Source organism: Hibiscus syriacus, unplaced genomic scaffold (assembly GCF_006381635.1).
Source record: "Hibiscus syriacus cultivar Baekdansim isolate YM2019G1 unplaced genomic scaffold, ASM638163v2 tig00110556_pilon, whole genome shotgun sequence".
In the NCBI taxonomy this organism is placed as follows: domain Eukaryota; kingdom Viridiplantae; phylum Streptophyta; class Magnoliopsida; order Malvales; family Malvaceae; genus Hibiscus; species Hibiscus syriacus.
In genome coordinates, this window is record NW_024062779.1 from 3,266,628 (window position 1) to 3,292,804 (window position 26,177).

A 26,177-nucleotide genomic window follows, 5' to 3' on the forward strand; every position below is an offset into this window, starting at 1 on the left:
TGTTAATATATCTGATAAAACGCTACTTAAAATATTATTTTTTTTACCGATTTTATTATTATTAAATACTTTACCGGAAATATTAAAAATATTAATATTTTAAGTAATTTTTTTTATCAATTTTATTAAAAATTAATAATAAAACCGATAGCACTACCACAAATTTCCCTTGATTGTGGTATCCCTATTCCCTATCCAACTTGCTTCTTATGAACACTTTAATTGGCGGACCTTAAATGTCAGAGGAGTAATTGATTGTAAAATATCAAAATTTTATTAGTGTATTATTTGATTTTTTTATAATTAGATTTCAACTTTTAACTTTGACTGTAAAATTGTCTGTAACAAGCCACGTAACCACGAAAAAATAGTTTAACAATGTGATGAATATAATTTTCTTATAAAGAGAAAACACACGTAAAACCGGATCAAACAAAATAATTTTATTGATTAAGGGTTTGTTTATTTGTAATTAGTTTTCTAAAAAAAATGTTTTCCTCTCATTATGTGATTGGTGAAAACAGATGGTTAATTTAATTCATTTTTTTCATCAACTGAATTTCTTTTGTATTTTTTGAAGAATGACTTACAGTCTGATTTTCCGTAAGTTTTTTTACGAATTTTTCACTTTAAATCATAAACAATCAAAATATTATTATTTTCATATATTTAATATTAATATAATATTTTAGAATCATTTTAATAAAAATATTAATTAATAAATTATATTTATTGATAATTATAATAATATAATATTATTTTTTAATGTTTTAATTATATATAATATTATACTTTTATTTTAATAATATATACTAAATTATTAATAAAATTAAAATTAATAATTAATTTCATAACAATATTATTTTAATATGTAATTAATATAATTAATAATATATTATTCTTATTTTAATAAACAATTAATATAATTTATAATAATTTTATTTTCATAAAATATAATAATATTAACATTTTTATTTATAAAATTATATATATAATATTTTAATAATAACATTAAATAAATTATTTTAATATTTTAAAAATAATATTATTTTTTAATAAATAATATTATTTATTGTATATGATATTTAAATAAATAATTTATAAAAGATTTATCAGTGAAAAATAATTTACACAATATCATATAAATACCGTAAAATATTTTTTATAAAATTATTTTTAAAAAATAATGTTATTCATTCAATGAAATTTATTTTCCTAAATCTATTTTTGTGAAATAAACATACCCTAAATACTTTATTTATTGAGATTGTCGAGATCCAAATCCATGGTTATTGATTTGTAAAAAAAAAATCAAACATTGAATATTTTTATTAACCAAATTAGATATATAAAAATCTTGATAATCAAATATTGTATAAAAATATTTTTATTAATAGTTAATTATGTTTAATAGATATTATATTTTTAGTTATATTCAAAGATTTATACGAATAAATAATTTTTATATTTTAACAATATAATTATATTTGAAACAACACAATAAACATAATTGTGCCCACTAAAGTTTGTCTGGTTTGATAAAGAAAATAAAAGAATAAAAAAGGAATAAAAATAAATAAATAAATTTGAAGTGTGTTTAAAAGAAAGAAAAAGAAATCTAAATCTCCTCTTCTCCTCAGGCAGGGGCGGAACGTTTAAGGGGCTACACCGCTACAGCGGCCATGGCCCCCAATTTTTTTTTAAAATTATATATATATATATATATATATATATATATATATAAATTATTATATTTTACTCTTCAAAAAATATGTATAACAAATTATTAAATTAATTATCTTAAAAACGCGTATACTACTATACAATTTTAAAATTATTTAAAACCGGTTAATATTCTTTTTATATTATTATTTTATTTTTAAATGAATGAAATTTTATTTTTATTTCTTATTTCTGATTTCAAGATATAAAATAAAAAGATTATATAATATTCATTGTTTGGTTATTTATCTTCTTTAGGTTATTTATCATTTTTAAGTTGAGGACTTCAATCAAATTATCAAGCATTCAACTTTTAATTTCATTTCAGTTGAAGATAATTTTTTAAAAATATTTTTCAGTTCAAACTATATTTATGATTTTATTTCAAATATCTATATTTATTATGCGAGTTCATAAATTTTTATTTATAAATTTTGATCTCTAAAATTAAAAATTTAGACATAATTCTAGATACCATTATTATCAATATATTTTGTTCCTCTAAATTTTTATATGAATAGACGAATTTTAAGGATTTATAAAATTTTCTTTTACTAGTATAATATTGTTATATATAATTTACATTAATAAAAATACTAAAATATTTTTATTAATATATACATATTTAAAATAACTCCCAATAAATTATGTTGGGTTCGGTTCATTGTCCTCAAGGATGGTGTAAACAGTGATAGTTTATCATTTAGTTACCGAGTCGAGCAAGCATGATACAATGAATTAGTTTAACCAGTTCAAAAGGTTCATTGCGTTCGTAAATGAATGAATACTATTAAATATTAATACAGCAAATATTCTCCACAAGGAGGTTAGGTATTTAGCATTAATCCATCGTTGATCATCAAAGCAGGATTTTTTATTATGACCATCATGTTTTTTTCTATAATATCTCAATTATGATAAAATAAATCGTTAGAAAAAAAAATCAAATCCATAGAATTGATGGTTTACATTAGCTGTAAAAATGGGAAAATCCCAACAATAAATCCAAGGGGTCAACCAAAGGAAAAGTCTACAATTTTCTATTGGAGAGAGAGAAGGGAAGAGTAAAGCATTGAAAGCCTCGTACCTTTGCAAGACAAGACCATATCAGAGTATTAGAAACAATAAATAGCACTTAAATTTAGTTGGCTCTTTGATTTAAGGAGCTGTTTCACACGTTTGTTCATTTGATTTTGATTTAACAACCTACTTCTTCCCAACCCTCTCTCTCTCTCTCTCTTATTATCTCTTTTTTCATCTAATTCTTCTATATATGATAAAGGGTGTTTTTTAAATTCATTAAAGAACCTCCCCTAGACTCTTCACTGGAAAATTTCTCGACTTTCTTCCATTTTCCAGCAGAATTGTCCCTGCCCCCTTAAGCTTCCGGGGCTGTGTTAGAAGGTGAACAATGGGCAATTGCTTGATTTACAGGACAAAGAAAGACATAAAAGATAATGGATCGAGAAGCAAGAGAATGGGAAGGTCTCAAAGGAAAATGCTTGCGGAAGAAGAGTATTTGCATAAGCAAGCTTTGTCTATGGCTCTTCGTCAGCACCAACTGTCTCAGAGATTTGATGGATCCATGTCTAGGAGAATCGGTTCTACCAGCTCCAGAAGGCACACTGATCCATTAGCTAATAATGAAAAAAAGGTGGGTTATTTATTTATTTTGAATTGCGATATTAAATTACTTAACTTTGCTTTCATGTGTAATCATTATGTTAGATACCTGATTGGATATCTGATGAAATAATGAGGGTTTTATGATTGATTGTAAACCTTAAAAAAACTGTACCAGGCAACGGCCAAGCATAAAGAATCAGTTGATTCACTATGGTTTTAGCATTCTGCAATTTAATATATCCAAATTAGGTTTTGAGTCTTAATAAAATTTTAGTTGAGAAAATAAAAGGATCTGTTCTGGTTTATTATTATTTCTTTTTGATCAAAAGTTAAGGGATCTCATGATATCCACTTTATGTCATGATCTCTGTACTCAAAGATCACTTTTGTTTTATGGAAGGCAATTTCAAAAAGTCATGTTTTATTCTATTGTGATACGAAGACAAGGATGTGGACCATGGACCACTAAGTCTGATATTACATCATTTTACTTGCAGGTACTGGAATCTATTGAAAAGATCAAGTTCAAAAAGATAGTTCTGCTACATGGAGAAGGCTTTGGAGCTTGGTGTTGGTATAAAACGATTGCTCATTTGGAGGAAGTGGGCCTTCAGCCTACTGCATTGGATCTCACAGGCTCCGGTATTGATCTCACGGATACAAACACGGTCACTACGTTGGCAGAATATTCGCAGCCGTTGATTAAATATCTAGAGAACCTTGCTGAAGATGAGAAGGTGAGAGGGTACATTGGATATAACCAAAGCTTTGCCATCTGTTATGTTAAACCATCTTGATCAATGAAACTGTACATGCAGGTTATCTTGGTGGGCCATAGCTGCGGAGGCGCTTGCCTTTCTTATGCATTAGAACATTTCCCAGAGAAGATCTCCAAAGCAATTTACCTTTGTGCTACAATGGTGTCTAACGGTCAGAGACCTTTCGACGTGTTTGCCAAAGAGGTATTCTGTTGATGTCTGACTGTCTTATCTAAGTATCCGTTAAATGATTTCGTTCGGAATACACTGATTTATTTTGCCTGTTGTATGAGCATAATATCCTAACAAATAAACAAAAAGTTTTAGAATTCTAAAACAAATTTTCATTGTCATGGACTGATATCAACCAAACATTATTGCTACTGAAATTTTGTAGTGAAAGTTCTCCAATAGTTTTTGTTGCTCTTAATTATCTGGTTTACGCCGAAACTTCTTTTATTGCAGCTTGGTTCTGCTGAACGTTTTATGCAAGAGTCACAGTTTTTGATTCATGGAAATGGCAAAGATAAGCCTCCTACAGGGTTCATGTTTGAGAAACAGCTGATGAAAGGGTTATATTTCAATCAATCGCCGACAAAGGTATGTTATACAACCTTACTTGTCAAGCACGAAACTCCAGTTATCGACGAGCACTTTTCAGGCGATACACGTGTAGGATTCATTGTTCTTTCTATCCCTCTCTTGCAACAGAGCATTTGTCAATGGCCATTTTGGAGCCAATATATGTTGCATATGTTACTTGTTGTCTTTGCAAGGACATAATAAGATGATTGACCGTACGTAACCTATTTAAAAACATGGTATTTGGTTCCTTGCAGGACGTTGCTTTGGCCATGGTGTCCGTGAGATCCACCCCACTAGGTCCTGTCATGGAGAAACTGTCATTGACCCCTGAAAAATACGGAGCTGGGCGGCGCTTCTACATTCAGACGTTGGATGATCGTGCTCTTTCGCCGGATGTCCAGGAAAAGCTAGTCAGAGATAATCCACCGGAAGCAGTTTTTAAGATCAAAGGGAGTGATCACTGCCCATTCTTCTCGAAACCACTGTCTCTTCACAAGATTTTAATTGATATTGTTCAGATTCCTTAGCTTAATTTTCAGATAAAACAAGGAAAAGAAAGGAATTTTTCTTAAATCTTTTTTATTTCTGTAATTGGAAGAAGACAATTATAAGGTTTGCTCATTTACACGTCTTTTATACTTGTGATAGGTTGTTTCTGTATGTAGAACATTTGGCCCACCCTTCTAATTTATGCCCTTCCCCCCTTGTAATTTAGTGAGTAATTTGACGAGGTGATTACGTAATGATACAACTGATTACATATTCATATCCAAGAAAAAACAATACTTGAAACTTACTATCAATTTTTGAACGAATAATATATACAAATTGATCTAGGGCGAATCATGCAAATAGTCCCCTGATTATAAGGTACTTTTCAGTTGGGTCACCTTATTATAAAAAGTTACAAAATGAACACTTGACTAATTAAAAGTTATAAAATAATACAATTTTGTTGATTTTTTAATGGTGGATGATATGATAATCAGTAAAACTCTTATACCTACTTGATACCAGTAACGATTTGGTTCATTTCTTTCGTAAAAACAAAGAAAAATCGGAATCTATTCAATGATCCCAATGATAAAAAAGAATGTCGTTATTCTAGATTATCTGATTTTGAGCAATTACGTATGCAAAGTGCGCGCGCGTTGTCAATGACTAAAAAGAAAAATTTTGAACAAATATTACATTATAATCACTCCAGACTATTAAAAAAATAAAAAATGAAATTTTCTAAAAATGGAGCTTGAGATTAATATTAACTAGAGCTCTACTAGTAACTCATCAATTCTTCCAAAATCATTTTGAAATAGAGAAAGAGAAATGGACGGATACTCGTAGTTGTTTCGTCAATAAAAAAGTTTATAAAGGGCCGGGCCCATACATAAACAAACGGTACTAACAGCAATGGGCAAAGATCAAATCAATAAATTTCCTCTTGGGATAATAATTATGAACAACGTGAATATCATTCACACAGTGTTGTCCATATTTACAGGTTTCAGAATCTTGCTCTTTCTTTCCCTAATTCCTTAAAGGAAAAGAAAAAAAATGAAAAATTGAAAGAAAAAACACAAGTCCTGATTGAATCCTATTCAAGTTCCTATTAGCATCGATCATTCCGTCCCATTTTTTGACAGCTCTTCAACCAACCGATCAATCAAATAGATCCATCTTAAACCTTGAAATTCAATCAAACAATTTCTGTTTTTGGTCCTTTTTTTATTTTATTTATAAATGGATTCCAGCAGGCGAGCAGTGGATTCGTACTGGAGATCGCGGATGATCGATGGGGCAACCTCCGATGAAGATAAAGTGACCCCCGTTTATAAGTTAGAAGAGATCTGCGAGCTCTTGAGATCGGCTCCTGTTAGTATCGTTAAAGAGGTGTCAGAGTTTATCTTGAAACGACTCGATCACAAAAGTCCTATTGTCAAACAGAAGGTAATTTCTTTCAATTCGCTTTGATTTTCTTTTTGGTTTGGTTGTATGATGGAATCTAGACAGTTCTGATGATATCTGTTGTTTTAACTGAAAAATGAAAATTGTGAGGAAGTTCTTAAAAATTGAGAACTTTAACTCAATTTTAGTCGAGCAGTAAGTAATGGTCATAAATTTTAGCGAAGTTGTTGAATGTCAGTATCAAAGTACAACTTTGTTTTTGCATATAATTGTAACTAAAAGAAAAAGTATATTAACAAAAAACAACAATCATAGGGGACTAATATTCTTTTGAAAACATATATTAACAAAAAACAACAATCATAGGGGACTAATATTCTTTTAAGGGGGAGAAGTTTTTGGTACGTAAATGTTGCGTGTTTAAGGTGTAGGCAAGTTGTTTCATAATTTTGAATTATTAAAACATGATACTCAGTGGGTGGTGCGATTTTTCAGGCTTTGAGGCTGATCAAATATGCAGTGGGAAAGTCTGGTGTGGAGTTTAGGAGAGAGATGCAGAGGAATTCAGTAGCTGTACGTCAGTTATTTCATTATAAGGGGCAGCCGGATCCTTTGAAGGGGGATGCACTTAATAAAGCCGTGCGGGAAACAGCTCATGAGGCCATTTCTGCTATATTTGCAGAGGAAAATAATACTAGTAAGCCTCCTCCAGCAGATGACTTTAACAAACGAATAGAAGGATTTGGCAACACAAACTTTGAAATGCCATCGAATGAGAAGAAATCTTTTCTAAGTGAGGTTGTTGGTATTGGAAGTTCTTCTATCAAACAGGGAATTAGTAGTTTCACTCAGGGTCGTTCAGTTAGAAAGAATGATAATGGAAACTACAAAAATCCTACTCTTCAAAGGTCGTTGACTACAGAAATTGATCATTCTGCTAGGTATGATCCAGTTGAATTGCACAATGACAGTCCCGAGGTTTCTAGGAATACTTATAGTGGATCTTGGGGCCAGGATTCAAGAGTATTAAAGGCAGAAACGAGTGTGGAATCTAGCTCAAATCATTCAGAGTCTAAAACTCGTGAAGAGAGATTGTTGGAAACCATAGTTACATCTGGTGGTGTACGTCTACAACCTACCCGTGAATTTATTCAAGCTTTCTTCATGGAGGCTGCAAAGCTTGATGCATTGGCTTTAAGTCATGCTCTTGAATCTAAGCTTCTATCTCCAGCGTGGCAGGTAACTCTTTGCTCTGTATTGAATCATTTTATGGCAAGGCCACAGGGTGGGGGTTACTTAGCTTTACGCAGGAAATCTACCCGACCCATTATCACCTTGACCACTTCACAATCATGCAATTGAACTATTTTGTTCTCGTTATGTGATCATGTTTCATATTGGTAATAATTGTGTATTGATTTCTTCCAAAGCAATCAACGGAGTATTTGTTTTTTAGTTATCTTTTAACCTTAACATGAATTTTTTTTTATGGTCAGGTTCGCATGAAAGCTATGTGTGTGCTTGAGTCCATTTTGAGGAGAAAGGAAGATGAGCATTTTGTAATTGTGGCTTCTTATTTTACTGAGAACAAAGATATTGTTTCGAGATGTTCGGAGTCTCCCCAAGCGTCTCTCAGAGAAAAGGCCAACAAGGTATTTATCTTAGTCAACCTTTTGTTTTTCCTTTAACCTGAAAAAACATCATTATTTTTTACAGTTTAAGGTCCTGTCTAGACAGCCTTTTCTGGTGCCATGATTGTAAGGTTTTCTTTTTGTTTTTTCTCTCGCTTTATTTTGCTAAGCAGCTAAAACAAGTTCTGATTAAATAAAATAAACTGAATTCATGGAGGATAAAAGAAAATTCAACTAATTTATGCTTGAGAACTTGCTTTGTGCCTATGAAAATTCCAATTTAAGTTTTTTTTGAATGTTGGTTGTTTTTTGGTTTAAGGTAGGAAGAACGCTTGATCTTTCCTTCCTGTTTGGATTCATTAAGGCGATGCATTTACTAATGGCATATATTGTGCAAATCTAAGTTGATGTAGTGTATTAGTTTCTTCTTTTAAATTAGAAGAAAGAAATTTTATTATCTATTATATTAATTTTTAGATGCTAGCTCGTTTTCCCTTAAACAATTGTCTGAAAATGAATTTCATGTTGTTTACTCTATTTTCTTTTAGGGCAGATTTATCTTTGCTTCTGTTCAAGCCTATAGCTCAAGATATTTTAGGATTGGTTCTTGCATTTTCACATTATATTTCAGTTGCTTTTTTATTCATGATCTTTGAATGCTCATTGTGTTCAATCTTTAATTGTCAATTTGTCATGATTCTAAATGTTATATGAGCTTGATTAGTTATTATGTATTTTGATGCTGATTTATAGCTGGTATGATATTATTTTCTGTTAATGAAATCGAGTGATCTTGATATACAGGTGTTGACCCTTTTGAATGGGGAACAGGCAGCTGGTTGGGCTAGTAATTCAGAAAGGTCTTTAAAGCCTGTGACCACTCCCGTTCAAATGCCTGACCTGATAGACACTGGTGATCCAGATGATTATGATGGACAAGATACTTCCTCAAAAGACCCAAATAATCAAATTACTGCAAACCTGACCACAACCCGCTTGTTGATGACTTGTTTGGAGATGGTATAGCTGCTAGTTTTGGTGCCACCGAACAGAAAGATGATGGCGATCCCTTTGCAGATGTCTCATTTCACACTGGTGAGGGTAGAGAAAATGTGGACGATCTCTTCTCTGGGATGACAATAGATGACAAGTCCATTATCAATGGTAATCATGTGGCTGCAAATAAAAAATCTGAACTAATTAATATCTTTGGGACCACTTCTGAAACTCCGTTTGATCCAGAGATTAAAAATGACTCTGTTAATGATTTAATGGCTGGCTTATGGATGACTGAAAATCTATCTAATTCGAAGCAGAAAGGAATCACTTCTGAGGCCCCTGAAAATGTCATCAACACCCATTCTAGCCATCAAGCTTCTAATGATGCTTTGAGTGGTATCCTTGGTTCTCAAGCCACAGGGATGACAACAAATCCGATGTTTCCTTTAGGAACCACGCCATATGTCATTCCTCCTGGAATAATGTTGAACCCAGCCTTTTCTTCTCAGCCTATGAATTACGGTGCTATGGGGAGTTTCTTTGCTCAACAGCAATTGCTTGCTGCGATGTCTAACTTACAACACTTGGGTAATCTTAATGCACAAAATGTTGGGATTAATCATGCTTCCAGTGGATCAAATGGAGGGTCACCTCTGCCTGATATTTTCCAGTCAAATTTTCCAACTCAAACGTCAAGTTCAATGATGAATAGTTCCAAAAAGGAGGATACCAGAGCATTTGATTTTATTTTGGTAAGTTTTGAATTTGTGGCATTTAATGTTTTGGTTAGCTATTTGTGGATTATAGCTGATAATCTTGTATGTGGCTTTTGTTTTGCAGGACCATCTTGCAGCCTCTCGTGATCCGAAGAGGACAGTGTAAGGTATGGTCTTGAAATGATATTTTCAAGGTATTACATGCACCTTTGTCCACTGCATTGCATTTAAAACAAGTAAGGAACATACTTAAATTAGAAAGGATAAGCTGCAATCTTGTTGGGAAAATGTGTTTTTGTATCACAGTTTATTTTTCTTCTTTTAATGGAATTGTAGAGCTTTTGTGCTGCGTGATTTTGCCATTGCCAATGCAACCACAACAAATACGTATTTCCACGGCAAAGCATTTTGACTGAGACAATGTACATGAACGGCAGGTTTGATCTGTTAAAATGCCTGCGAATGTTATATCCTAAATTTATAGAAAATGACTTTTTCCCCCTCTTTTTTTTCCAGCTTTTATATATCAATGTTCCATGTCAAATTAATTTAGGGCTTTGTGCTACTACTAGCCTCTTGCATTTATTATAGAATGCAAATGATATTAAGTAAATGATTAAATTTTACGGACATTTATATTCGTCCATATGGAATTACAAATAAATATGCATTTTGTTATCAATGAAAATTTGAACGCAGTTGATATGAATTCTTTTTTCCCAGAATTCTTGTTTATATTCAAGTGTTGATTTTATCATTAGGTCAAAATGTGCTCTAAGATCCTATGCCCATTTACATTTAGATGTTTTTTTAATTACAGATTTAACAAAAGTCTAATTGTTAACATCTTGAAATAAAGAAAATACTAACTTTGAAAGTTTTGTAATTAAAAATTGTAATAGATCTGGATTTAATATTGAAGTTATGTTAACAATTGAATTTTATTTTTTTAGACTCGAAAAGTGGATTGTACTAAATTCGTGCAAATAAAGGTAAATGATTAAATTTTAAATTTAACCTTCTTATTAACAATTACTGCAATTACGTATTTGGATCATATGTGCCTCGGAAAACCACAAACTGGAGATGATTGAATATAACATTTTTTTTATTAATATGAGAGAAGTGTAGAGTAGTATATATTTAAAGATAACTCTCAATTATTTGACAGTGAACGTTCAATTATTTAAATCCGAGACCTCGAGTAATTACAACTCCTCTTTTACCACTAAAGTTGTTTGGTTCGTGCACTGTTCTTGGCATTTGGAAAAGCTTAATTTCAAACTTGTTATGTTCAGATTATGGGCTGTTCATAAGACTCTAACATGACGTACTTAAAAATTGATGCGAGTCACATATATTTGAACACTAGGTTTTTAAAAAAAAAAAACAAATACTATAAATATTGATACATACAAGTTATATACACTTTTGAGCGTGGTATGTACAAATTATAAATTGTAAGCTCAAATGTCAGTAATCAAATGTGAATGGGATTTTGAGTTTATATAGGCTTAAGAGCTGTTGGGAGGGGATTCACCTGAATATTACTCTGACCTGAACATGATTATTTTCAGATCGTACGGACAAAAAAAAAGGTGTTTAAGAGGTAGAGTCTTCAAGGTTGCTCCAGGATGTAACTTCCATCTTCTTGGTACTTTTCAGTTGTTCCGCAACATCCAAACGCTCAGAAGTGTATGGTGATGGAATCTAGTTGGGGCAGTAAATGAAACTATGATTTAGCACAAAGAAAAAGGGTTAATAAAAAATAGGAGACAACAACGAGGCTTCTTTACCAAAGACGGTATGTACTTGTTGATTGTTGCTAGCATTGCTGCATGACCTACTGCTGATACCTGGCCATTTCAATACGTAAAAGAAAACTATATAAGATATGGAAGGCCTTTGGTGCTGCAAATAATGGGTCACTTATGGGGGATTGCTTTGCAGATGATGCTACATTCTAGGAATCTAAACTAAGCATACTGAAAGGATGTAAATGAGATGCTTCAAAAAATGGATAATGACATATGATTGTTCATTCCTCAAAGAATTACGATGTTATATTCTAATTAAACCTAATCAAAGAATTTAACGATAAGGTTTCATCATAGCAAATCATCCTGAGTGAAATGTGATGAAAGCATTGGTGAGAGGAGTTAAACTTCTTACAGCAAGGAGCATTAGAATTGGAACAGGAATAAGTGTAGCAATGTCATTCAATGTTCTTTTTAACTTCCTTTTTTCTCTGGCTGTTACCTTCTGCCCTCGCAATTGCTTTGCGAGTAGCTCCAGGGAAACTGTGAGGTCGACAAATAGCAACTGAGTTCCCAACCATACATCCTGCACAATTTCGTTATTTTACTATTAATGCTTGAAGTATGTTGATCTAGTGCGAGTCTGTTCAGCATGACCAAGGTTTTGGGCCCTACGAAACTTGAAGAAATCAATTCGGTGCAGCATTTTCTAATTAAACTCTCATGCAGGGTATTTGATTTGGGGATGTCAGTTCCCTCTCAAAGGTTACCGTATCTTTGCTGGCTGAACAGAAGTGCTGCAGCTATCAACAGCAAAAAGTAAATAAATAAACTGTAAAACAGGGGTAACATGTGTCCATATATGTAAAATATATGTGTGGTTAAGCGGTCAACATTTCACATATGATCTTTACAATATTGGAATGCTACCTGTCAAAATAGAGTCCAAATGATGTTAATTTGCTGTTCTATTGTTGGTTTCAGGGTTGCATATCGTTTTTGCACTATTAAATGAAGTTTCATGGTAAGTGACCCTTTTCTTTTTTGTTAGAGATGGTTGTACGGTAGAATGCACAAATGCTGGGGAAAACTATAAGAGATCTTGACAGCTGAGACTAGGCATTGCCGCATTGCTTGTCTGAATTACTTTTATGCCTAAATTCGATGGCATATACTTTCTGTAGTACCTTTATGGCATTGTCATCATCTTAACCCTGCTCCTACTGGAATCTATCTCATTTGTCCACCTTTGATCAGAATTCTGTTGCTCATCTTATCCGGTATTGTCATTGCTGATCATGTCTTGTTTCCCACAATACTATTGCAGCTTTGACATGCAAAACACAAATGGCTTTGCAACTTTTAAAGACATTTTCCTTGACTGCTATTTGATCAAAGAACATATTAGAAGCACTTTAATCACTTCGTCTGTCAGTCTTTTATCTTCCTCAATTATTTCCAGATATGAGAGACGTCTTATGTTCATGAGATTGTTAAATTCTCGGTCGAGTAACACCGCTTGAATTGTATTATCCTACTTACAGCCATGTAAGATTTCACCATTTTCTTTTTCTTCAAATCTACAAGTTTTCCAATGGAATTTATTGTGAAAGGAAATGACATAGCATCGCATATCTGACTATGAAATCCGTACCTTTTTCAGCAGACGAAACTGTCCAAATTCATCAATTTGAGATCCCTCTGCCAGTGCTTCTAACGCCACTGAAAACCGGGTTGTGCCGGAGCTCCGGTAGATGGTCCATGCTTAGAGGCACCCGAGTCTGTAATCTTTAACAGTTCCCTGCTAGATAATTCAATATTAGCTCAATAATGTACTCTTTAGTGCAAAGCTCGTTCTACTGCGGAAAACACCATGGAAATGCCATATGAAACAACCAACTTACCCCAATCTATCATAAGCAGCCCAGTAATCTTCCAGGCATAAAGATAACAGCCTTTGGCTGAAAATTTCAGATAACATATCTTAAAAATCCAATTTACTAAAAAAATAATCAGATAAGTTAAAATATTATGGTAGAAAAATTATTGACTACCTCTGGAGCAAGAATGCTAACAATTGAGAATATAAGGGTGCTGAGCCAAGCGGCTGAAGTGCGCAAACCCAGAAAAAACATCATAGCAAACAGTAAAAACATTTGACAGTATGATTTCTTTCTCTGCTTGAATCGCATGCTGCTTGGACCTTCTTTCGTAATTGCTAGTGAAAGAACAATTTCCATAAAAATCAAGCCATCCAATTTCATCAGTTACTACCTGTATGTATATTTTTTAGCATTTAAATTAGTTAGTGTCTGGAAAACGTTGTTTAGAGATCGACTCTCAAAGTTCAATGTGATATTTTAAGCCAGGAACAGAGGTTAAGAATAAAATACATGAACTCGTGCCAAACTTAGTGGAAATGAAACGGATAGTGTTAGGCATTTCCAACAGAGGGCATATGAAGCTAACCTCCATGAAGAATTGGTAAAGTGACATGGAAGAGAACTCCGTGTAAATGAAAAGGCTGCCGCACTCCAAGTAGCTGCACCCAAATCAGTACAACTCTTATAGCATATTTCAATGACGAATTGCAGTAATCGGGAGTCAACGAAATCAAGACACATTTTACGTCAGGAAGTCCTTCACCAGCTCATTAAGATCATTTATACGCAATCGTGAAAAAAACAATCTAGTCTTCCTCCCTAGATAAGCAAAAAGTCCCAATGTAGCCAAGCTATCTGCTTGAACCTATTAAAATATTAAAACCAAATGTTTACAACTTAAACCGTCCACAATGTGTTCTAAAAGGACAAGCTATAAGTACTAAAATATTTGGGAATCATGAGAAGAACCTTGCTGTTAAATGCCGATTTGCCTGGAATCATGGTTTGTATGGTGAAAGTTACTGAGAGTTTCCTCTGAGCCAACCCTATCCAAAATTCTATCTCGTCACTTTTCTTGCTAGACCGAACCTTCGCACCAAAATGTAACAGGAAATGAGCTTCAAATCCTGCCTCAGTTGCTAACTTGTGTAATTTGTTGACCGAAATAATACCATGTGAAAGATCCATAAGCTCCACTATAACATCGCCAACTGATATTTTAGACAAGGGACAAGACTCAGGAGATATGTTCAGAACACAATTGCTCTACTGCAGCACAGCAGCTAATAGCCATAATAATCCCTGCAACACCACTGAATATTCTTGTGTTTAGGTTAAGCCACAGGTTGCAGAATAATCAATGAATTTATTCAAGATGAAATTATAGGATGTGGGAAAAATAAACATATGAAGCTGTTTCACATTTACCAGAAGGACGGAATTATGAAGGACGGTGTCAATAATCCTATAAAGAAGAAAAAATATTTTTGGTTGAAAACAAAGGAGTATTTTGAGCAAACCTTCCCGCATGCTCCATAGACCACTTCTTTAACAATGGAATGAAAAATCCTGTCATCCTTGGAAGTTCTACCACTCTGAACCATTGTACCAATTCCGGATGTCTCAGTTTCAACCGACTTTCAATGAACTCCTCTAACGAACCTGTCTCTGTGGTAAAGCTGAAGCAAATGGCAAAACAAAACATTAGAGCTGCTAAACACCACTATCACCAGGCATAATTAAGGAGAGAAAGAGTAGACTTGGCCAGAGTCTGAGAAACATAGAGTTTCTTTGGATGTTTTCTGCGGGCATTAGCATAAACACTATCTGAGTTTGATTTAACAGTATGAAAGTTTTTAAAACAAAAAGAGTTCATTTTGAAGTTTTAGATCTCTTAATATCATTTACTATGATAATACTAATAATATAGATTATAGACTAAAAGAACTACTACAAAAACTTACATCTTTCTAACTGGGGATGGATTGTTATGACTTTCTTGAGAGAGCAATATCTCCACTTCGATTATCGTTTTCAACATAGCATAAACAGCTACCTGAAGAATCACATTAGTCAACGATTTTTTTCCAGTATCTCATTTCCTTTAATAATTCACAAAACAATGTCATATCTCATTTCAACAAAAGTATCTGTGTTGTTCAAGGCACAAGCATCAAACAGAACACTAAAGTTTTGCAGCATATGGTTAACCTGTCTATAAGTAGTTGCCAACAACATGAATTTCAATTCTAATATACTATTTCTAGACTATTTTTAACAAAATTGTAAAGGTTCATATTAGTTTTTATTTATTTAGGGCTGTTGAGCATTTACCCGATGAGCAATACATTTATGCCATTGATGCACGTCCTTTCCATTCCAAGCCATTGCAATCTCAGCACAGCTTCCATCCAACTCAAGTGACTCAACTGCAAGGGAAAAGCTTCTGGCAGCTTCATGTGATACCCAAACAAGACAATTCACCAGATTGAATTCGATTGCAGGAGAATCAGCCTCATGTAAAACAGCCTCACTGCCAGTATCAGAGGGATCACAAGGGGGGAAGAAGGCACTGACGAGAATGCACTTCGAAATGTACCCTTTGAAGAAGTGTAACCAGCAAACAGTAATCCAAGTAAATTGCTCGTATTTGCTGTGAAATGATTCCCTAGCACCCTTCGGTGGAACATTGAACAGTGTAATGCACTTGAACTAGGCTTCCAATTCCATACATTAGAGGGTTTAAAAGTTTGTCTGTGACAGATAAATATGTTCAACTCCTCAAACTAACAACAAATTCATTAATATTACATTGCTTCCCATCTTCCGTTTTGATTCATTTAGCCTTTTGGTTTTAAAGAATTTTTGTTTTCTAAAAAGAAAATTACATGAATCAACCGAGTAATTGACAGTACACAATCGGCCTGTAAGTTCTAATCAAGACAATATACAAGAAAGAAGAAAGTCAACCAACGTCACATACCCAAAAACAATAAAAAAAAAATGTATACTTTGAATCAGTTAAATGTAAATAGCATATGCAATAAAAAAGAAGATTACCATAAATTTGATGCAGGCAAAGGCGACAAAAATCAAATATTTTTTCTTTCGATCCATTGAGAGAAGGTCATAATTTCAAGGAGTAAATACCATTGTCGAAGTAAATAGGGGAGCTTAAAAGTACAACTTACGTGTAGAAGGATAAATGCGGCAGCTGCAGAAACAAATGGTACGCCATGGAAGAAGCAAAAGAAGAAGGAGCGAAGCCATCGAGGCAAGTAGGTAGAGAGTTTAAAAATTGAGTTTTTTATTTTTATTTTTGTAATTACGGGTAAAATGTTTTGTTGCCTGTCTTAGGTTTTGTCTCCCGCCAGCCGGTTTTTTTTTTCTTTCTTTTTAAATAAATTATATCAACAAACACTCAATTATAGTCTCTTTTTATTTTTGACAATTATTATTAAATTTTTGTCAATTGAACTATTTAAATATATTCAATTAATCTATTAATCATTAACGGTGACATATGATGACATAATTACATATTTAGTCATCATTACTTATGCATCTTATAAAATTAATCATAATCTAAAATTAATTAAATAAATTTAATCCTCCAATTATATATCACCAATAATACTTGTCACAATCTAATGAAATAAAACTAAATTAAATTGAAAAGGTGCTACTAGCAAGATTTGATCTTAGGCCTATGAGGAGTTAAGCATCAACCCTACCACTGCGCCAAAAGCATTTTTTGGCTAACTTTTCACAGTATATATTATTTAATATCAAGAATTATTTTAAATCTTATTTTAACTATATTTTTAAATATATATAACATGTAGTTAAATAAGTAATAATTAAATAAATATTATATATATTTAACAATGTAGTTAAAATAAGATCAAAAATAAAAATAAATTTAATATTTTTAATTAATTAATAATGTTTTTTCTATATTTCGTAATAGGTTAATGTTAGATTTGTTTTATTGTTACTTTTGTTTTTCGTTTTCTTTGGCATTCCTTATAATGTAAGTTAAATAAGTAATGTGGTGGAATTCCTTATAATGTAAGATAAATAAGTAATGTGGTGGAAAACTTATCAAACATAGTTGTTGGCATAGTGGTTGAGAGAGATGCTTAATTCCTTGGAGAGCTTGGATTGAATCCCCTTATCAGCATAATTTTAAATTAAATATAAATTAAATTAAGAAAAAGCTCTCCAATAATGTTGTGACATGTGCCTTCATATAATTGGAGGATTAAATTTATTTAATTAATTTAAAAGTATGACTAATTTGATAGAATATATAAGTAATGAGGACTAAATGTGTAATTATACAAATTTTTTAACTGACACATCAGCACTTCCGATAACTGTTAACGGAAAGTAGTCTGATTGAATAATTTAAATAGTTGAGTGACATGATTGACAAAAATTCGAAAATGATGGTCAAAATTAAAAGGGGATATAGTTGGGTGGTAACTAGTATAATTTACCCTAAATTTTATTAAAGTTTGCTTCTATGTTGCACTGATACGGAGACGGGAAACATCAATTCTTAAAATTACAGGGTATAAGAACGATAAGGGTACGACATATAATAAAAATTTAATTATAAATAAATATTAAAATCATAGATAAAGTTAATATTAAATAGAAATTATAAAATAAAATCCATAAGTAAATATTAGAAAATAAAATTCATAAAGTCAATACCTCATAGAAAATTTGAAACCCTAAGATTTGAGAATTTTGGCCTAAATTCTAAATTATTTATGTGACCAAATTGTAATTATTGTAAAGCATGTAACATGTTTTGTAAACCCTAAAATATTTGAGGACTAACTATGAGGTTATACTATTTTTATTATAATAAAAAATCTCGCTCTGTTTTAACGTTTAGTCGCGCCTCCCTATTTCTTTTCCTTCGATGATTCATAGATCCTCGTCGGTCATCTCGTAAACCTATATCTCGTCGTGTCGCCACCATCCTTAGGTCGTCGATCATCTTCCAAAAGCCTTCATGTTGTGATCTCAATCCTCGCCATCGACATGGGTCGTGTTGATACGAAACCCGCGAGCTTTAGCTCTCATTCTCCACCGTTGTGGGTCGATTCGACCGTCTAAGGACGCATGTGATAGTCACATGTCGTCCCCAGAACGTCCTCGGGTAAACATCGAAACGTCACCAAATTTGTTCAACAACATCTAGCCACGTGGCATGTCCCCGGTAAGTACCTGTGCTGTCTTCGTGTCGAGGTCATATCCGGTACTGAAACATAGGAAGCAGTGTCATCCCCGAAATTCATAGGTTTGTGTTATGGAAAAAGAGACCAAATGAATTTAAAATTGAAACATTACTGCGAATGTTTGATTTTGAGCTTATTTAAAATTTATTTAATTGTAAAATTTTAACATCATTTAATCTTGAAACGATTCAAATATAAAAAAAAATGCAAACTCAATAAATTTATTATCAGTCTCTTTTAACTTAGATCCAAAATACTAGATTAATTGAACTCATTGAATCCAAAATAGATAAGATTAACATAAGCCTGAGAAAAATAATAAAAATTAAAAGAGAATGAAATCGATTATATTTTATTTATTTAAGTTAATTTAGTTTCAAACTTCATTCAATCGTATATAAATGATTTGTTCGATTATTTTTATTGATCTGTTGTATCTAAAATTAATATTAAATTGCACGAATCAAAAGATCTCAGTGGTTAAGCGGCTTATTATTATCATATGAAGTTTTAAGTTCAAGCATCACATATACTAAGAGTATGAGCGTTCATTGTCAAATGATTGAGAGTTTTCGAACATATAATACCTTACATACACTCTAAATTTATCAACAACAAAATAAATTAATACTAACTTGCTAGAATCAACCATATTCACCGATATATATGTTTAAAACTATTACATGGTATATAAATAAATACTTTAACATATAATCTTCGTTGAAATAAATATATTCTTGGAGGAGGAATATGCGCACTTAAACAAGGAATATTCCTATGAATACCGTTCAGAAGAGGGGAAAAAGTCGAGATGATTGGCAAAAGGAGCATCAAATCCATCAATTTTGTGGTAATTCATTTCCGATAGAAGCTTCCATCTCCGACGGCTTCGGAAATCCAAGTTACGCCGAGTCCTGTTTTGCCATCAAGTTACTGTAAAAAAGAACCACCATTCTCCATTTAAACTCATCATTATTCCTTATTATAGATAGATATTATACACACATACATATTCCTTCTTGCTTCTTAGATGAATTTTATTTTACAAACTGAAAAATTCAAAGCCAAGGGCGTGGATTAGCCGTCGACAACTATTTTTCTTCCCAAGGTGTTCATTGACGCGAGGCCAATGACTAATCCTCCAAGTTCTATAGGCCAAAGGCGTAAACACTGACCACAAATTTTAAAGTTGCTCCATACCCAAAACAAGGATTGAACTCTCAACCACTGGTATGGTAGGACAATAGGAGAAATCCTTGTCATCTCACCTATGTGTCGTTGACAACTAATTTCATCCACTATGATACTTGAGTAGTAAGGAAATATCTTTACAAATTTCTGTTCAAAACATTCAAGGGGGACTTTTTTGCAACAATCAGGTTCCTAAATCCGATCATGTTTGGGTTTGAAAGCATAAAATATGACATATTTAGCAGAAACAGGGACTGGAACCGCATACTGCAACTCATCAAATTGAACAAGAACTCTAAGGTTCTGAGCAAATAGATCAAACATTTTAGAAAAAAAAAATAACAATACGCTGGGGGAAAACGTCATTAAAAAAATGAAGAGGGAAAAAATCATACATAAGTAAAAAAGGTGGCAACAAGAGAAAAATAAGGCTCACGTTCCATTCGACACTGCGGGTATTTCTTGGAGCATGGTCTACATTTTTCGGATTTATGGCCAGAAGTTTTAAGGTAATTGAGGTACTCTTTCTTCTCCTACAAAAATAAAGTTGGTGACATTAGAGTTAAATATAGAAATGAGACATCCCATTCAAAAGCTCAAATTCAAAATCTTGTTTCAACAAAATAGTGTTTTTAAAGATCCTCAAGAATCAAAAGCAAGATTGCTCACCGAGTCACATTCATGCAAATGGTCCAAAGGAAAGATGCCTTTCTCAGGTGGGACTGGTCTTAGCCCTCTATTCCCACCAAATGCACCTCCTACTCCAAAACCACTTCACAAATCACAATCACTAAGAAGAACTAAAGAAGTGGATTACCTGATTCTATTTAAAAGGGGCTATACAATTTGGGAAACTACAGAACTAGAATCTTCAGAGAACTTTTATCGAACAGCTAACCAGCAATTTAAAAGTAGGCCAGAAAACATGCAAGTACTTTAAGAAAACAAAGGACTCGATATAACCGGCGACGAAATGGTTTCTTTTCTGGACTTCAAAAGGACGGGTATTGAAAACTACTAATAGCATAGGAACACGACAACTTTATGGCAAGCTGAAATTTTGAAGAGATTAATTATCAAAGAAACAAAATTATCTCAAAAGAAGAAAACATAAAGGAAGCTAACTTCCATGTTATTGAATTACCTGCACTCCTTTCACCGTGTGTTTGATCACTAGCTTGCCTCCGTTTTCAGCTCCTCCAGTGCCCGCTAACTTGCAAATCTCCCAATAGAATCGGGTTTTAGAATTGGGGGAACTTTCAGATTCGAGAAATGAGATTCCCGGAAGAATCTAGCTGAGTCTCAGGCCTACCAAACAGGCCCATTACTAACATCTGGAAATATTGAGCACTCTTCCTCCCAAAAAAGAAAGGCCCAGATATTGAGTTTTAGAGTGTATTTTATTGTTTCTGTGATTTATACTGATTAATTTTTTGAAGTTTCAATTAAGTCATTAATACAGATAATTAGAAAACAGTCGTAATTCACAAATAAAAATAAATAAAGTAACATAACTAAAGGAGGAGAATTAAGATTTCATTTCTATGATCAATATCTTAATAAGCAACCAAAAGAATGAGATCAACGACATAATATTTAATTCATGTAAATCCTATTACTACCTAATCCATTATACCTCAAATTGTTTGTTAGGGATTAATAATATATTACAAGTTGTGGCAAAGATGTTTACTTCACTCCAAGACAAACTTTATAAATTTTTATGATATATTAGAGTTTGTATTTTATACATTGATATTAAATTTTAAAATTTTCATAAAAAAAAGTCCATCTCATGGTTATTACTTTTGAACTAAAATTTTGAAAATCGTTTTTATTAAATTTATCCGTAAGTTATAAAACTTGGGATAAAGATTTTTAATCTTTTATTTCTGTTTTATAGATTTGTCTAAAAGTTACAACTCTGATTCATGAACCATGTGTAAGCAAATAGGTTAAAATATTTGGACTCGGTCTAAAGCCTTACCTGCCCGAATTTCATTAAGACTATTTTTAAAAAAAAAATTAAACCAATAATTTTAGGTGTTATTATTTCCGAGTAAAAAAATACTAATATTATCTCTGCTTTTTTTCAATCCTGCAGCTGTTAAATCAACATCGATCCAAATAGTTTTAACTGTGTAATACGAAAGTCATATAAACAAAACTACAAGAAACCGATTTGTATTTCTTTTCATATTATTATTATATTGCATTGTGCAGATGTAGATAAAATATTGGTTTTGTTCTTTTTCATCATTTGATTTGATGACATATCAGAATAAAAAAACCAGGTCTGCCAACACACAGAAGTTTGTGGGGCTGCCCCAAAAAAATTGTTAGCTAGTCGAAGTCGAACCTAAATTCAGCAATGATTTAAAAAGCTAGCGTTTTAAAAGGATAATTTCTATTTTAACCTTTGAATTTGTTTCTTTTTATAATTGTATTTAAACTTGTTTACGTTTTTTTTTCATCTTACTATTTAAATATGTTTTCTGACCATATTAATATATAAATGAAAACAATTTCATAGAGGCAAAAATATCTTGGATGTGGAAATAGACCCGATCAAATCAGTGAAAGGGTCCATTACCAGAAACGAAATCTCTGAGTTGTGATGCATGAGGAAACTTCTGGGGTAAATGATATTGCATGACAAGTTTAATTTCGATTACTTTTTTAAAAATGAAAATATAATCTATTTTTATCATTGTCCACAACAAGAATTCAAAATGTATATCCGCAATGAACAAAGCAAGGGGGGGGGGTGATGGTGACGTGGTTTTGAATGAAATGTAAGTAAAGAGGCTACTAAAGACATAAAGTGGCGAACCCAAAAGGTTTTTATGAGACAAACTACGCCGTTTGTAATTGTAACGTTGCAGCAGGGACGCTTGGATTTGTATAAACGTGTAGTATCCACCCCCTTTCATCCGTTGCTGAGTTTAGTAGGCGAGAGAGAGCTGGCCCGTTCTTCCCTTGGTTCAACACCAAATATAATGATATTATTCATTTATTATATAGTAAAATATTCTATTTTTATTTTTTCAAAATAGTTGGTTAAGGGTAGAGTTGGAATTTGGAAGGGAGCGTCTTCTCATCACCATTTTCTCTATATATTCATTGTAATTCTCTCACATTTCTCTAGCATTTAATGGTATGCTTTTGAGATTCTTGGAAGTTTGGGTCAGTCTCCTCGAAAAAACAAATGAAAAAACCAAATCATTCTTCATCATCAGAAGCTGAGAGTTGTAGCTCAAACTCATCCCCTACGTCTTCTTCAGAAACTCGCAGCAAAGCTAAAAGACCTAGGGACCAAGGCAAATCCCCAGTTTACAGGGGAGTGAGAATGAGGAGTTGGGGCAAATGGGTGTCTGAAATCCGAGAACCCCGCAAGAAATCTCGCATTTGGCTCGGAACTTTCCTAACCGCAGAAATGGCAGCTCGTGCTCACGATGTTGCTGCTTTGAGCATCAAAGGTGACTCCGCCATTCTCAACTTCCCTGAGCTTGCGGACTCGCTTCCTCGACCGATTTCATTACTGCCGTGACATCCAAACCGCCGCTGCTAAAGCTGCTTCAATGGTCAACTTCAACACCCTGTCTTCTTCTTCTTCGTCGTCGTTTGGTATCCGAATCTTCATCTCCGTCTGAATCCAGTGCCTCGGAAGAACCCCAGGAGCTGAGTGAAATCATTCAGTTACCCAACATAGACGAGAATTTCGACTCGCGGAACGAGTTTATACTCCTTGACTCGGTCGATGGGTGGGTGTATCCACCAGTAGATTTCTATGGAGGATTCTCTGATCAGCCATTGGTTACAGAGAATTTAACAGCTGGCAGCTTTGGAACTAGTTCACTGTGGCTGTGGGGATAATTTCCGACCTTTTCCACTGCTTTCCTTTATTAGGGTTACTGTAATTCTGTAAGGTGAATTATTCGATTTGTTTGCCTATCTTTTTGCTATCGGGCCTCTTATCACTTTCCATAATTTTTGTAATACAAGAAACCATACAAGTCATAGTTTATGAATAACAATTAATGGTTGTTAACTTTTACCGCTTAATTTTGTTTTATCAATGTTGTCTTGCGAATTATTAGTGTTTTGCAACATAGGTTTTCCTTTTCTTCTATCGACTTTTATTTCAAGATAAGCTATTCATTTTTCTTTTAGTTTCAGTAATTAAATTCAATACTCACAAATTCAAGTTTTAAATATATATGGTTTCCAATTAATAAGACTAGCAGAGCATTAACACGAAAGGTCAATGCCAATATGATTTACTGTCATTCTAACTAAGATTTTAGTTTTAATAAAAAAAATAATTAGATCTCTGTTTCTAACGATCTTAAATTGTTGAATATACCCTTTGATTCGTGGGCATTTTCTTCTTCTCTGGTCATTTTTTATTCTAATTTCAGAACCTAATCAATGTATTAATGAATATAGATAGATATTTTTAACTTTTTCTTAGAAAGTACCGCATAGTTTGGACGATATTGAAAAATTGAATATCTGGACTTTCAAATTTAAATCTTAAAAGTGGCACCTCTTTTAGATAATTGTATAAATTAATTAAATTAAGCTTTAGACTTATAGTGATAAAGGTTGAATTACCTATGTCGAATTCTATGTATAACTTATTTTTTTTTCATATATGAATCTTATTTATTTAAGAGTTACGATCAAAATAAGTGCCCAAACTATACTTAAATTTTTGAATATGTGTCCAAACTATTTTTTGATTCATTCAGGTGTCTAAAGTGTTCAGGCTGTCAACGGCGTTAATTTTCCCCGTTAAGTGACTCGTGTCACAATATGGTGATTTTGATTTTTTTTTTAAATCTATTATTATATTTATAAAAAAAAATTAATTTCTCTTGAATTATAAAAAAAACCCAATTACCTAAAATCCTCAAATCTTATCTTTAACCTACCCTTTCAGCCCGACCACCGTCGTCGACGTAATCCCTGCCATCCACATCAAGGATGGACCTGGGGGAGTGGTCACCCCCTAAAATCTAAAATTATTATATTTTTAGATTTTTTTCTATGTATTTTCTGTTGAAAATATATTTTCGCCCCTTAAAATTTTATAAGTTCAAATTCACCCCTCAACTTAAAATCATGCCTTTGTCCTTGATCCACATAGTCATATGTCGTCATAGTTGCAGTCGAGATCGCGTGGGATCATGATTTCCATCATAGGTTTATGTGGTATAAAATGTCGATTCGTCATCGATCAACCACGATTTCATGGGGGTTTTGGTTGCCGAGGGGAGATGAGGTTGAGGGGAGCTTCGTCGACAGTAAAGGGCGATGGTCGTTGTGGGTTTAGGGGTTGAAATAAAAGTTTTCAATGTTTTTGGGTTATTTCAAAATGTTTATGTTTTCCTTTAAAAATATATCTAATTTTATTTTTTTAAAATTTAAAATATTTTTTTAAAAATCACCAAATTATGACACGTATCACTTAACGAAAAAATTAACGTCGTTGGTGGTCTTGACACCTAAATGGGTAAAATTAGTAACGTTAGGCACCTGAATGTGTCAAAAAAATAGGTTAGGCACCCATACGAGAATTTAATTATAGTTTGAGCAATTATTTTGGTATTAAGCCTTTATTTAATAGTATAATCTGTGTTATGTTGATTGATTCTGCTTGTAATCGTTGGTATTATGTTTTGTACATATTCCTTCAAACATAATAGTCATCAAATACTATATAAATGCCGTTGGCTTTACAGTGGAACAAAATAAAAGGGTACCGTTTGAGAAATTTGAAAATCGGTAAAATAAAATAAACTGAAGAAATGACATCTATATGTAAAAGGGGGGGGGGGACGAAGTACCGTTGGAGAGATATTCTTTTAAAGAAGAAGACGTGACAATTTGATGGTAAATAAAGACATAATGTCAATTTTACAATTGATGTTGAAACGAGGAGAAAACATTTGATTGGATGACGGCTTGATGCGTCCAACGCGAGTGTTTTGTCTTTCTACTTGACTGCTTCTGGGGATGAGTTTGGATTCCCATTGTCCAAAAATGTATCACCGTCGCTTCTATGTTGGTTCTTTGATTTCTCTAGAATTAATTTTAACATTTTGGTACGAAAAGATTGTTAATCAATGCATGATAACAGTAGT

General features: G+C 32.7%; 2 protein-coding genes, 3 long non-coding RNA genes and 2 pseudogenes across 6 annotated transcripts; 3 read left to right on the forward strand and 4 right to left on the reverse strand.

Annotated features, from left to right (window-relative positions):
* The first annotated feature begins 2,973 nt into the window (after nt 1–2,973).
* LOC120131659 (putative methylesterase 14, chloroplastic) lies at nt 2,974–5,309 on the forward strand. The gene is made up of 5 exons (XM_039148602.1): nt 2,974–3,376; nt 3,846–4,085; nt 4,167–4,310; nt 4,572–4,706; nt 4,946–5,309. The coding sequence occupies exons 1-5, from the start codon at nt 3,134–3,136 to the stop codon at nt 5,216–5,218; spliced, it is 1,035 nt and encodes a 344-aa protein (XP_039004533.1). The 5' UTR covers nt 2,974–3,133; the 3' UTR covers nt 5,219–5,309.
* Nucleotides 5,310–6,152: 843 nt separating this feature from the next.
* On the forward strand, nt 6,153–10,568 carry LOC120131658 (annotated as a pseudogene).
* A 1,177-nt stretch (nt 10,569–11,745) lies between these two features.
* LOC120131663 lies at nt 11,746–13,435 on the reverse strand. Its single transcript, XR_005516939.1, has 4 exons — nt 13,354–13,435; nt 12,375–12,502; nt 12,115–12,285; nt 11,746–11,798 (listed from the first exon to the last, which is right to left on the reverse strand). It is a non-coding gene; the product is annotated as an uncharacterized LOC120131663 (long non-coding RNA).
* Nucleotides 13,436–13,450: 15 nt separating this feature from the next.
* On the reverse strand, nt 13,451–14,256 carry LOC120131664. The gene is made up of 3 exons (XR_005516940.1): nt 14,169–14,256; nt 13,754–13,973; nt 13,451–13,660 (listed from the first exon to the last, which is right to left on the reverse strand). It is a non-coding gene; the product is annotated as an uncharacterized LOC120131664 (long non-coding RNA).
* Nucleotides 14,257–14,819: 563 nt separating this feature from the next.
* LOC120131854 lies at nt 14,820–16,238 on the reverse strand. The gene is made up of 4 exons (XM_039148741.1): nt 15,917–16,238; nt 15,547–15,638; nt 15,103–15,261; nt 14,820–14,895 (listed from the first exon to the last, which is right to left on the reverse strand). Exons 1-4 carry the CDS (start codon nt 15,968–15,970, stop codon nt 14,820–14,822), a joined length of 381 nt encoding a protein of 126 aa, XP_039004672.1. The 5' UTR covers nt 15,971–16,238.
* A 3,305-nt stretch (nt 16,239–19,543) lies between these two features.
* LOC120131454 lies at nt 19,544–21,306 on the reverse strand. Of its 2 annotated transcripts, none has more exons than XR_005516923.1 (4): nt 21,173–21,306; nt 20,698–20,786; nt 20,465–20,561; nt 19,544–19,770 (listed from the first exon to the last, which is right to left on the reverse strand). It is a non-coding gene; the product is annotated as an uncharacterized LOC120131454 (long non-coding RNA). The 2 variants fall into 2 exon arrangements; XR_005516922.1 differs by having other exon boundaries at nt 19,545–19,770; nt 20,698–20,800.
* Nucleotides 21,307–23,200: 1,894 nt separating this feature from the next.
* Nucleotides 23,201–24,034, forward strand: LOC120131569 (annotated as a pseudogene).
* Nucleotides 24,035–26,177: the final 2,143 nt, after the last annotated feature.

Coding starts and splice junctions, on each gene's coding strand:
- LOC120131659 (XM_039148602.1), top strand. CDS start 3,134: ATGGGCAATTGCTTGATTTACAGGACAAAGAAAGACATAAAAGATAAT. Junction 3,377..3,845: donor TAGCTAATAATGAAAAAAAG/GTGGGTTATTTA, acceptor TTTTACTTGCAG/GTACTGGAATCTATTGAAAA. Junction 4,707..4,945: donor TCAATCAATCGCCGACAAAG/GTATGTTATACA, acceptor GGTTCCTTGCAG/GACGTTGCTTTGGCCATGGT.
- LOC120131854 (XM_039148741.1), bottom strand. CDS start 15,970: ATGGCTTGGAATGGAAAGGACGTGCATCAATGGCATAAATGTATTGCT. Junction 15,639..15,916: donor ATAAATGTATTGCTCATCGG/GTAAATGCTCAA, acceptor GTGATTCTTCAG/GTAGCTGTTTATGCTATGTT. Junction 15,262..15,546: donor CCATCCCCAGTTAGAAAGAT/GTAAGTTTTTGT, acceptor CATTTGCTTCAG/CTTTACCACAGAGACAGGTT.